Below are 13,671 nucleotides of genomic sequence, written 5' to 3'. Positions count from 1 at the left end.
GCTCCCCGGCTCCACAGAGACATCCTTTCAGAAATGGCAAGTGGGGAGTGTACCGAGGTGGAGGTATTATGATGCATTGCCCAGGAGCTGATTACAGCCTTTCTGAAAATATCAAAACAAACCAAAGGACTTTTTTTCTCTCACTCAACAACAATCAACACAGAAGACTTCTGTGACCAAATGTGTGGGTTTTTGACCCACCGCAAGCAAGCAGACAGTATTACAGCGGAGGATTCCTACATTGACACCTTCTACCTGGAGGTGGCCTCACACCCCACAAGCCAAAGCCTCACGTTCCAAGCCTGTCCCTCACTTCCAATGCTAATGGCAAGGTGGTCTTACGTGTGCTTCCGAACCTCTGGCATACCCTCTAATCAATGTTCCCAGGACACACCCTCAGACTATTAATTTGCTAGAGCAGTTCACAGAGCTCAGGGAAAGGCCTCCGTACATTTACTATAAAGGATGTTACAAAAGGAAGAGACCTGGGGCAATACATAGGAGGAGGTGAGAAGCTTCCATACCCTCTCAGGGCTGTCAGGTTAAAACGAAGAAGTTGAAGGTCTGATCCAAATGCCGTCGTTTATCGATTTTTGACTAATTTGATCTGCTCCATTAGCTTTGAAAGGCACCTTTTCATTTGTTTCGGTTTGCCTCTGATGGCCTTCTGCCTGCCACAAGCAATCCTCTAGAATACGGGCCTGTACTTGGCTTTTCTTCACAAACATGAACAGCCCTCAATTACTGTGCAACAATCATCACCTCCTGCCAACTACAGAGTGAGGCGTGTCCCGGGAGAGTGGGACCTTGAACTCGTCTCGGCCTTGCTTGGGACGTGGTCCAGGAGGTTATGGGAAGACACTGGTTTAGAAGCTGACCTCATGGGTTCGCTATTCTTATGTAACACTTAGGAAGAGCAGAGACCCACGCGGTTCATTCCCAGAGCAACGCTGTGGTCAAGAGAACACAGTCCAGCTACCAATAGTTATTTCAAAATAATTCAAGTTCTTTGTTTATATTTCTTTAAAAAAAAGAAAAAGAAAGGAAGGGGTGGCCGAGCTGGAAACCTGGTTTCAGTCCCCTTCAGGGGGCCCTCAGGTGGCCCCCTGCTTGGACATCTCTCTACCTGCCCACCCCTCCCAACACCCCGTTCCTCCCTGAGTGTTCATTTGTTGATCCAGATTCTGAATAAATGAAGTCGCACAGAATCTACCCAGCAGAAAGGAAACCGCCTGGAGGCCCGGAGCAGGGTGGGTGCGCGACCCTGCCGTGAGCAGGGAGGGCAGGCTGGGGGCGTTCACCACCCAGAGGCCTCTGCTCCCCGCAGCCCTGAGACCCAGGCTCCCCTGTTCTTCCCTCCAGACCCTGCCCGTCCTCCCCGCGGGGCTCCCTCGCAGCTCTGGGGAAGGGGCGGGCTGCGCCCTCCGAACCTTTCTCAGCAGCCACAGCAGCGCACCCCAGCAAGTCCTGCAGGAGCCCGCCCCCTCCTGTCACCCCGGCTTTCCCCACAGCGCGGCGTCCCCTGGTCCCCTCGGGGCTGGAACAGGGGTCTCCGCAGACAGTGCAAAAGGAGGTCCCTGTTGCCTCCATGCAAGCTGCAGGGCACTTAGAGCTGCGGGGGGAGGAAAGGAGAGAGAAAGGAATACAGTTAAGTGAAGTGTGATATGCGTACAAAGAAACCAACACCGAGCTTCCGAAGGCCTAGAAAGGAGCCCAAGGAGACCTGCCCCGGGCCTGCGCCATCTCCTCAGCGTAGCGCCTGCCTTCAGCGGGCTCCAGAGGCTCCCGAGGCCTCCTCCCTCCTTCTCCCTCTTCCCACCTTCTCCTCCTTCCCACCTGCGGCCCTTCGGAGGCCCCCTCCCTCCTTCCCCTCCTCCCTTCTCCCCCTTCCCACCTGCGGCCCTCCCGAGGCCCCCTCCCCGCCTCCCTACCTCCCACCCCCACTCGTAGCCCTCCCGAGGCCCCCCTAGTCCCCCCACCCCCGAGGCCCTCCGGAGACCTCCTGGGCTCGCGTTCCTCGGAGTAGTCTGAGGCTGAGTCCTGGAGCGGCCTCAGGACCCCCTTTCCAGGGAGTCGTCCCAACCAACGGGAGGAAGGCCTTTGGAGAGCATCTAAGGAGGACATCCTCACTGTGTCTTCTCACTCTCTCCACCCAGCGCCTGTGACCCGGACCCAGCCCGCGGCGCACAGACCCCGGCTCTGGGCACCCCTGGTGAGCGCGTTCTGCACCAGAGCTCTGCACAGCACCAGCCCTCGAGCTCCCCCAGCTTCTGTTCATTTGCTGCAGTCCTGATGGGTCAGTCCCTGAGCATCCATGCTGCCAGGTGACAAACCCAGGCACGCAGAGATGTACATCCTTTACCCGGTGTGACACGATGTGGAGCTGAATCCATGTCTGGAAGTCTGGTGACCGTGTCTGGGCTCTGACAGCGCAGCCACCTCACAGTGAAACAAACTGGGGACTGGCCTTGTCCTGAGTGGCCTTAAGACGGTGCAGCGGCCGGCAGTCTCCCAGTAGCCTTACATGTTCTTATTTTTTTTCCTTTTCCCTCTCTCTCTTTTTTTTTTTTTTCTTTTTTTCTTTTTTTAAGGATTAGAACTAGTGTATGTAAAATGCTTAGTGCAGGAGCTGGGAGAGAAAGTGGAGACTCAGTAAATAACAGCAATTGTAAATTGTAAAAGGCATGTCATTTATCTGGTATAATCCCCCATTCTAAGCACCCTGTTAAGTAGTTGGTAATTCCTCACTTGAAATAAACTACAAAGAATTTTTTATCTGTTTGTCAAAATATTGTTTTATTGTGAAAAAAATATTCATAACAGAAATTTCACTCTTTTATACTTTTTAAGTGTACAATGCAGGTTACTAAGAGAAATGCATGCAAATTTATTAACGTGTACACAGGGGAAAATAAGGTGACTACCCAAGATCCCACGAGGCGCAGATACTTATAGTCTTATTTCAGAGAGGAGGGTGGAAGGTAGAGTGTAGGCAATTCTGTTGAGGGACAATAAATGATTATTAAGGAGAATGAATCGGTCAAGAAACAAAGATTAATTAATAAATAGTTCTCTTTAAGCCTGAGAAATGGACTATTTTTTTTGAAAGAGTCTGTTCAGGTGTGTTCATGTCTTGATCTTCTTTTGTGCAATAGATAATTAGAAAACAGGGAAGGGAAGGAAAAAGTAATTGTTCTCTTCTGTGGATCTGCAGGGTTTTCATGTAGACAGGGGAGAGGCCCCTTGCAGCTTCTGTTGATCTTAAGGGACTTTAATCCAAAATATACTCATTATACCAGAGAGCTGTATTTTGGGGCAAAGTTCCCTGCACTCCTTCAATCCTGTTTGGAACTTCCCTAGAAATTTCACCTATCAACAGCTGAATCAGTCATTATGGAGAGATTTAGATTAGAGGTTGTTAGATAAGAAACAGGCAAAGAAGGGGGAAAAATTGGGACAGGCAGAAAAGAAAAATAAATACATATATTGTCCTATATCTTCTTTAATCAGTGTCAGTCCTAAGAACAGAAGCGTTCAGTCGAACAGCTGTGTCCATTCTAGGAGGTGGCACTACAGCAAGGCTGGGCCTCTACATGTGATGCAGGCAAGCTGGTCTTTAAATAAGAGGCATTTCTATGGAAACAAAAGAAAAACAAAGGTATTTCTTAATGTCTGGAGTAGTCCATTTCTAGAATCACAGAAATATCTTCAGATTGTAGTGGCGATCTTACAGATTTTCCTCTATTATAGTTGGAATTATGTGTTCATGTGAACTTCCTGAGCAGTCCACACATCAGCAGGCGCAGAGGCTGTGTACATGTGAGTTACTGTGCTCACTCTTCTTGAAGTTTATATCAAGTTGTTTAACTTCAGTTTGCAGGACGTCAAGAAAAACAGTTTTAAATTCTACTGATTCCAAATGAGAAAAATGGGAGAAAAATCCAAAAGCATTAGCTTGAAGACTTGCAGCCAAGAAAGAATTCAGGATTTAGTCCAAATTGTAGGAAAACAATAAAAATTCAAAAACAATGGACAAGATAGAATCTGATAACAGGCATACTATACTTTTCTTCTGAAACACAATTTTTCTCTCCCATTTCCCCATTTTTACTGAGGATAAATCATAATTATGCTTGATATCATATATCAAGATATATCAGGATAATAACATAATCAGAAAATCATAACAAAAAATTAAACTCCGTTATTTATTTGACATTTGACAATGCTTCTCATATAATTTTAACATACCAAATAAGCCAAATATATCTTTCTTAGGTTTCCAGAGGTTACTTTTGGAAAAGATTTAATTTTAAAATTTGAAATTTGGGAAGTACATCAAATATTAAAGGTTTAAAACACTTTATCGAATTACGATCACAGTTCACTGTAAATAACATTCATTTGACCAAAGTGATAATTAAAAAATTTCAGACAAACTTTACACTTTGAGAGAGAAGACTCAGTTTTCTAAATAATCAAAAGACCTAAACAATCAAAAGACCTAATAAAGATCTTTTTTTGCAGTTTACTCAAAAGTCGAACAAAAGCCTTTTACTCTCCCTATTAATACCACACGAAAATCTTGTTCAAAAGAGGAAATCATATTCTACATTTGTGTCAGTATATTACTAATGCTAAAGCTAATTTTAATAAAGCCTTATAAACAAATCCATCTAGTCTCAATCAGCTTTGACCACACAAGATAAGCTTTCCATAAACATTTTGTAATTATTTATACTTTTCTATTAATATTCTAGAGAAAACTCTGTTGTTCAACACAGAAGCCCAGACCCGGGCCTTGCATCCGTGTGTTCTTGATATTAATGCTCAATCTTTAGAAAAACTTAAACTAATTCCCTTATAATTTTAGCCAACTTGATCACATACAATATTCTTTTCACAAGACTCGTCTTTCACAAGCCTACAGCTTGCTTAAATCTCCAGTTTTGCCCGATACTTTCTCTTTTTGTATTGGGATGCTACAAAAATGTGCTTTCCTCTCTTCCTCATTGTTTTGACCACAAAGTTCTCAGTCATGTAAAAGAATAAAATCGCTTTCTCTTTTCAACTTTCTTTACATCTTACTTCCTTTATATGCTATATAATAGAGATTCTTCTTATATCAAGTAGTTTTAATTATACATATTAGCTATAATATTGACTCTTAGCGCTACAGGTAGTTAGACAGGCATGTGTGGGGCAGGAGAGGGCTTTCCCCCACCCACTAGGAACATTGGGTGATTAACAATTATCACATTGCCTCTCTAAAAATGATAAATATATAAAATAAAATAAAATAAAAGTGATAAAAAGCACCAGAGAGAGGCCATTTCCTAATGGCCAAGCCTGTAGCACTGAAGTGTTATTTAATTGAATGCAGGTGCCAGGAAGAAGCAACTTCCTGGGCATGCACATTAAGAGACAAAATGGTGAAGTATGACCTTCTGGAGGCACACCATTGGAAAAGGGAGGAAACCCTTAGGTGGGGACGCATACAACATCCTAAACACACTGCGCATGCTCACCTTTTAAGGGTAAAGACAGCACCGCGGTTGTGGGCAGCCCCCACAAGGAAAGCATCATGGCAAAGAGGTCAGCCTATAAAGTCTTAGGATCAAGCCTAAACACCACACTTGACCTTCAGGTGCCCACTTGGGTTTCTTACAAGTGAATCTTCTTTTTCTTCTGTTCTAAAGCCTTTCTATACAAACATCCACTCTTGCTCTGAAACTTGCCTCAGTCCCTTTCTGCTGTATGCCACTTAGTTGAATTCTTTCTTCTGAGGAGGCAAAAACTGAGATTGCTGTAGACACTTACGGATTCACCACTGGTAACCTTGATTCCTTCCACCAGTAACATGAGTGAACCTAATTTTCGATGAAAAACCTAAAAAGTAAATTTCGAACTGTCTTATACCAGTGCTTATAGATGAAAACTATTTCATAACTTTTTCTTATTGACAGGTCTAAATATATTTAGTTTTTCTATATCATATAAATGACTCAAGTATTTTACAATTACCTATTAATTTAATGTAATACAACTTTAAGTTTCTGAAAAAAGATTTTTGAAACTATGAACATTTTGTTTATAAACTTTCGTTCCATTTACATTTATTTAATCTGCTCATTCTCAACAATTATGATTGAATAGTTCATTAAACAAAGTCAGGCATCATCTCAAGTTATTTCTTTGTTAATCACTTCTGTAGCTCACAATGTTAGGCATTTATCATGTAAAAAAGAGCTCCAAAGTTAAACACATGTTTATTTTGCTGATCAGAAAACACAGCTGTTTTCATTAAACCCATAATATTAAACTAGCTATTTACTAATGTTTTATCCAAGTCATGAGAACTAAAGGCATTTGAGTTAATTTCTATTTTTTCTGTTAAAATATTTTTATTGAAGCAGTTTCGTTTTCCTTAAGTCAATGAAATAGAAATTTTATATATTCTGATAGTGAAATATCACATAAACATGACAAATATAGACATACAGACATTCAGACACATCGATAGAATTGTATAGCTTTATACACATTTTATTTGCCAGATTTTAAATAATTTTCTTCCCCCTTTAAACTATCAATCCCTTGATTGCCTATTCCATTGGTCTAGGCAATTGTTAGTTAAGCAACCCTAAATTTACACTTTCAAAGGGATGTCTCAGGTGAAAGTTTATATCTCCAAGGCACAGAACTTAGACCTAAACACCATTATTTACTGAAACAAAAATGGCATGAATGAAGGCCCACTCAAGACAAGATTGTCAGGAAAGGTATCCTAAACAAAGGTAAGATTTGGTGTATAAATGTTAGGTGTATATTTGGTGTATAAATGTTTCTTATTGTAAACAGTTTCTAGTGGCTCCTGTGCAGGGAGGTACCCTTGTAAATGGAGATTTCCTTAAAGATACACATTTTTTCTATGAAGAGTGTCAAACTGCCCAGCTAAATGCCAGCAATCTGGTTAGATAGAGGGTCTTTCAACTTAGTTTATTTCTTGATTAGGTTACTGACTCAGGGTGGATCCCTTTAATGAATAGGGCAAAGAAAATGTTTACCATTTCCCTGGCCTAATATTTGAAATGTAAAAACCAGCACAACTGGAAGGCAGTGCGTCTAGATCTTTAAAAACAAACCAAGGATTTCACCTCTATGTTGAGCTGTAGGCCCCCCCAAAAAGAGGGAAGCACCTCGGGACCAGGCTGTGCAATATTTCCGCAGTACTCCTTGTCACAGACATTCCCTGAGCCTGGGGGGTGACCTGGTGCCAAGAAGGCCTCCCTGGAACAGGCTGTTCTCCATAGGAATCTTACTGCTTGGTGGGGAGAGTTCCCACAGCCTCCCAGTGATCAAATCTGTATTTTTATCCGAACACACAAAGAAACAAGTAGCCCCCTGCAGGAGCAAGTATTTACTACAGCCACTGTCAGTTACTTCCAAAACTGCAGCTTTGGTCAGTGATTTGTCAGCCATTGCACACACAAAAAGTCAAGTTCTCTCTCACAGTACAAAGTAATTCCTGGGACCCCCCCCCAAAGCCAAAGAGATCAGGTAACTTATTGCAAAAGACAGAAGATCTTCAGACCTGATAGGAACCTGCCCACAACTCTTTCTACTTTACAAGAAAAACAGAAAACTCTCAAAAGGGGGAGTGCCTTTTTCTGTATTTTTCAAGTGGCCTCACAGTCATTTGAAATCTCCCTTAGATTTCTTCATGCGGTATCAAAAACAGCAAAAGGAAAGAGAAGCAGAAGTGGAAGGAAATAGAATAACAAGTCTTAGAGGAGCCAAGTTGGGGAGTCTTTTTTTTAAAAAAACACTAAATTTTTACATTTTTTCTCAGCAAAAATTATGCCAGTAAGCTAGAAACCACACACACACAGCAAACAGTTTTAAACAAGAGTTTCAATTAACTGAAAAAATTCTCACAAACAGGACCCAACAAAGGAAAAGACAGAAAAACCTTTTTGTTATTTTTACTCAAAAATATTATACCTTAACTATCAACTTTTATTTAAGCCAACTTCTGACCGCAGAATTCTAAATGAAATGTTATCAAATCTCTTATCATTAGAGTTCAGCCGCAATGAACATAAAGTAGGTCTCCCATTCAGTTTGCCTGGTTCTAAAACCAGCTTTTTTCTCCAATTGTGCATGCAAATGAATTATTTTAAACATTTCAAAGAATCCCTATTTTGGCTACAGCTGCTTAAAAACATCCTGGGTTGGATGGATCCACTTTCCTATGTATTTATAAGATGAAGCCCCATAAATGTTATTCACAAATTCAGCTGGTGTTTTAACAGGATTTGGTCACAAGTGAAAAACCAAGCCCCAATCTCAAATGGTAGAAAAGTGCTGCAATCTTAAAAAGCGTACTGTGTCAGACAAGACCACTGGTCCACATTGCCAAGCCCAGGACCTGAATTCCCCATCCTGAGACAAAGGTAGAAAAACCCAAGCCTTCCATCCTAAGGCAGAGGTGGAAAAAAGCCCGTTCTCTGCTGAGTCCTTTATTGGAACCTCCTGTCCAAAGACAAACCAAAGCCCTCAGTCTTAAAGGAAAAAGAGGTTTTGAAAACCAGTCCGACTAACATCTAGACTTTCAACAAAAGAGTAGAAGCTTCAAATTCAGAAGAACTCACAAGTTCAATACAACTTACCTGAAATATCCATTGGAACTTCCGAAGGCAGAGAGAATGCGATGGGTTCCTGCTGGTGCCCAGGAGGGTTTTCATAGAGAAACACTGGAGGATGGGGGTGGTGGGGGAGCAGGGGAAGTCGCTCTGGATCCTGCCAGCCACACTACATATGTCCACCTAGTAGGAAGAAGCTGAGGCCAAACTAACATAAGCAGAGCATTTTGGGGGCTAAGCTTCAGAATTGCCATCAGGAATATAAATTCAGGTTGCCCTGAATGTACTCTCTGATTAGCAGCGCTTGCAAGTGAATTTCTAAAGAAAAATTTTTAATCAAGAATTTATGTTAAAATAGTGTAAGATTTGATTAGCTATACATTGTTTATTTGTATCACAAAATGACTTTAACGATTGTCCTCCAGCATGAGTGTGGGGTGTGACTGAAGTCCCACACTCTGTCTCTCTGGGCCTGTTGGATTTTGCATCCCTCACTTATCTTAGACTTCCCTGAGCTATTTCTCTTCTCAGAGCACACCACCTTTCAGGAACCTCCTCAGGTTCGGCTATTTGGAAGCTCTAGGAACCCAGCCCTTTGGGTTTTTATGGAAGCTTCACTATGTAGGCATGTTTGATTAGGTCATTGGCCATTGGTGATCAACTTAACTTCAGCTCTTCTCCCATCCCTGGAGGTTGGGAGATGGATGTAAAAGTCCCAATCCTCAAATCATGCCTGGGTCTTTCTGCTGACCAGCCCCCCAGCCCCATGAAGCTACCTGGGGGCTGCCAGACATCAGCCTACTCATTAGCATAAAAAGACACAACACTTTGGAAGATTCCGAGGACTTCAGGAGTTGTATGCCAGGAAAAGGGGAAACAATTAAATGGTTGCTTAACTATTGGTTACTTCCCGAGAAATATGTCATTAGGTACAGGTAATTTCATTGTCTGAATATCACAGACTGTACTTACATAAACCTAGATGCTGTAGACTACTAGACACCTACACTATGTGTTATGGCCTAGTGCTCCCAGGCTACAAACCAGTGCAGCATGTTACTGTACTGAACACTGTAGGCAATTGTAACATAGTGGTAAGTATTTGTGTATCTAGACATAGAAAGGGTACAGTAAAAATATCTTATAAAAGATTGAAAATGCACACCTGCATAGGGCAATAATCCTAGGGGACCACCGTTTTATACCAGTTCATCACTGACTGAAACATCCCAGGCAGCACATGGCTGTACATTTTTCACAATATCACAATCCTCCATCCAGGTCTTGTCAGTTCGGGATAAACTCATTTATTTCCTGATGATAGTGGAATTTCTTCCTGTCAATTGTTGCCAAGATGGCAGATGCAAGACACAAAGGGTGGCTTCAGGGGACAGAACTAGGGAACGATTGTGTGGGGCTGGAGATGCAGTGCAGGAGGAAGGTGTCCAGGGACTCGCCTTCTTCCTGGGTGACAGGAGGGCAGACAGTGGCCAGGAGTCCTCAGGCATGCCCCAGCTGAGGCTCAGGTGAAAGGATTTCCCTACAGACGCTCAGTCTTCAGTGTTGCTTGGCTTGTTTGTTCTATGCTGTGCTTCTCTCTCTAGAACTTCAAGCCTTCAGGAATCTGGTCTTAGCAAGCTGAGGGGCACTGCAGACAGACCAGCATGTCCATTTGGGGGACACAGTATAAGGGAAGGAGGCCCCTGGGTGTCCCCTCCAGGATCGGCTCCAGAGGTGCTACATTCTTTTGAGGGGCATAGAAGAAGATGCTGGTGGCTTGCACCTCTGTTGCTGGTGCAGCAGGGGGCTGCAGTGTTGCCACACTGGCATGCCTGAGGTGGGCTGGGAGCTGGTGCCTGCAGCCGCACGTCATGGAGCACCATCAGGGATACTGGGCCGGCCTTAGTCTGCTCCTGGAAACAGACAGAGCGGCTCTCCCACTCCTGTCCTGCTGTCTCTGACTTATTCTCTCCTGGTTTCCATCATTTAAAAAAGCAATCCTATATATAAATACATGAAAATACCATTTTGGGATATATTATTTTTGAACTATCCTAAATTACACATAAGGTAAAATTTCCCTTGGCTACTACCGTCTCCAGTTCTGCTTCTGATCGTAGCCTTGTCTTCAAAGGTTATCAGTTTTATGTCTGTCCTCTTAGATGCATTTTTACATGTAAAAATTCGTAGTTAACATATTTAACATGTTAACATAACATATTATGTTAAACATCTTAACATATTTGGCATCATATCACACATTTTCATTAAATTTCCTTTTTTCACCTATGTCATAGAGATATTTTCAGATCAGAACATAGAAAGGCACCAAATGTTGGTGAACATGTGGAGCACTTCCTTTTTATTCGATCTTAAATGATACCTCATCCATGTCTCTTTGAGGAGGTATGTAGTGTTTCTCTAAAACAGTCACCTAGAATTTAAAATGTCAGGATAAGTAATGTACATCTAAAATTTAACTGATAATGGCAAATTTATCTTCAAAAGGCTTTGCCAATTGATATCTCACCAACTGTCCCCTTGCCACTGCCAATTTCTTTTTAATTTTGATAAGCCTCATGGGCAGAACAGCAGTCTACTCTTGCTGTTATAATTTGCATTTCCTTGGTTTGTGGGGAGACTGTGTCTTTTCATGTTCTTTGTCAATCTGAATTCCCTTTTCTGTGAGTGATCTACTCTCATCTCTTGTCCAGTTTGCAATTATTTGCTTTCTTATTCTTTTGTTATATAAGACTTTACTATTTTGATGTCATCAAACTGATCAAATTTTTCTTTACAGCAGATCATTCAGTGAACTCCTTTAATCTAAATAATCTTTCTTTTTCCCTTTGTTTTTAGAGACACTGCATTATCACTGTCCAGGCAGCTTAGCAGAGAGCTCTACCATCAAAGCCGCCACAGGAACCTGGGAGGGCCAGCAGCATGGGGAGGGCCGTGTGTAAAGAAAGAAGGCTTGAAGGTGACCTCACAAGGCCAGGGCTCCCCACAGGATGGCAAGAGGTGTGCGCTGAGAACAGACATGGCCCAGTGGGATGGCATGGCAGACTTCCCACCTGCCTATGGCCCTGAGCGGCAGCGTAGCTGACTTAGGGAGTTTATTTTAGTTTGCTGTTAGGTGTCAGCTCTTCTAAGACACAAGCTGTGCTGGCAAAGCAAAAGGAAGCTGGGCTTGCTTGCAAAGTGACGTGATAATATCAACATGTCTAACGTCTCTCGTCTGCTCCTCCTTTGTCTGAGAGATGGGGGAAAAGTGGGAGCAAGGCCCATCTGTGTCACCTGCACTTGAGCAGCATGTGAGGCCCGCAGACACTTCTCCTGTTGACTGGCCTTTGGGTAGCAGATGCGTTCCCTGAATCACAGCACGGCATGGAGTGGGGAGGCGGGGCTTTGAAGATTCCCTGTCCTCAACACACACACGTTACACCTCCGAGGCCTCATGCTACAATACAGGTGAAGGGGAGGTGGGCAAGGCTGAAGGTGTGTGATTTACATCTGGAAATGTGTATGCATTTAGAATACATCTATATCTTTACATTTCAGGTTATATAGAGCATGCATAGCACGTGTGTGTGTGTGTATATCTATATGTTATAATGCATACATTAAATTGTGGAATCCAGGCGAAGACTCATTTCTGTTCAATTCTAAAGACTCTTATATCTTCTGTCAGTTTGCTGAGAATGACAGAAGAGCAGAAGATCAAACACTGCATGTTCTCACTCATAGGCGGGTGTTGAACAATGAGAACACATAGACACAGGGAGGGGAGCACAATTTACAGCTTTCTGTTGTTTGGCTACATGCGAAGGTTGGGGGGGGGGTGGTAGGTGTGCAGAGATAGCAAGGGGAGAGATGCCAGATGTAGGTGATGGGGAGGAAGGCAGCAAATCACACTGCCACGCGTGTACCTATGCAACAATCTTGCATGTTCTTCACATGTACCCCAAAACTTAAAATGCAATAAAATAAATAAATGGGAAAAAAAAGACTCTTATCTCCATAGTTTTCAATAGAGTGAAATCCTTAAGAATGCAGACTCAGCCACTTGCTGTCTGGGGGACCTCTCTTCTGTTCTTGTCTCTCAGTTTCGTCATCTCTCAAGTAGGCAAAATGGGATATTTACCTGTCTATTGTAAAGTTTGGTATGTAGTCAAACTGTATCAAGTTGGTGATTGTTAGTATTTTCCTCTCTGAGGCCCTCAGAAGATGAACTCAAATGTCCTCAGCTTCCAGCTTGTCTTCCAGGGCCCTCGGAGCCTCAGGATGGGTGGGTCCTGCGTGCAGGGTCTGGCCTGGGCTCCACCTCCCTGTGGCTGGGCTGGGTCCTCAGCCCTGGGCTCTGTTTTGGCAGCACACGGGTGGGGTGCTGCTCTCTACCTGAGTTTCTGAACTGAGTTTAAAAATTGGTAGGGGGAGGGTAGGCTCTTCTCTGGCAGTAAGACCAGAGGTGGTGGAAGGAAGTGAGAGAGAAGAGAAGAGAGCATAGGTGGTCCCACGCCCCAAGGGAGGAAGCTGCTGAATGGTGTGTCGTGGCTGGGCTATGCATCACCCCGCCTGAAATTCCAACCTCAGCTCTTCACTGACATCATCCCATCCACAGTCCTGCTATGGGCAGAGCACCCAGAGCACCTCCCCACCCTCTACCCACCCCAGCCACCTACCAAGGCAGGCCCGGGCCCCCAGCACCTTTGTCCTCAGGGGCTCCTCGTGGCATGTGCTGACAAACCAGGCTGCTCTGGAACCAAGTGTCGTTTCCGAGAGGCCTCTGCTGAGCGAGGAGGAAGAAGGGCCATTGGAACCACAGAGGAGTGTGCTGCAGCAGGGACAGCTCTGCCTCCTTCTTTGACCATGAGGCTGCGGCCACTCTTGGCAAAATCTGAGTCACCTTCTAATTGCTAAGCTCAGTGAGGCACTTTTCTCTCTTTCTGTCTCCTGCTGGCAACCTGCAGTGCTGCTGACTAGTTCCACCTTTCTTCCTGTCCCATTCTCCTCCCACCTCCCTCCC

General features: G+C 43.7%; 1 protein-coding gene across 1 annotated transcript; it reads right to left on the bottom strand.

Moving 5' to 3' along the window:
• Positions 1-1,260: 1,260 nt before the first annotated feature.
• Positions 1,261-2,198, bottom strand: LOC116542356 (uncharacterized protein C10orf142). Its single transcript, XM_032267240.1, is given in 3 exon segments — positions 1,261-1,476; positions 1,479-1,612; positions 2,000-2,198. Coding segments are annotated over 3 exon segments (300 nt in total). The 5' UTR covers positions 2,125-2,198; the 3' UTR covers positions 1,261-1,435.
• Between the last annotated feature and the right edge of the window lie 11,473 nt (positions 2,199-13,671).

Source organism: Sapajus apella, unplaced genomic scaffold (assembly GCF_009761245.1).
Source record: "Sapajus apella isolate SASKATOON/1434 unplaced genomic scaffold, GSC_monkey_1.0 scaffold167, whole genome shotgun sequence".
In the NCBI taxonomy this organism is placed as follows: Eukaryota; Metazoa; Chordata; class Mammalia; order Primates; family Cebidae; genus Sapajus; species Sapajus apella.
This window is presented reverse-complemented; position numbering and strand designations above follow the sequence as displayed.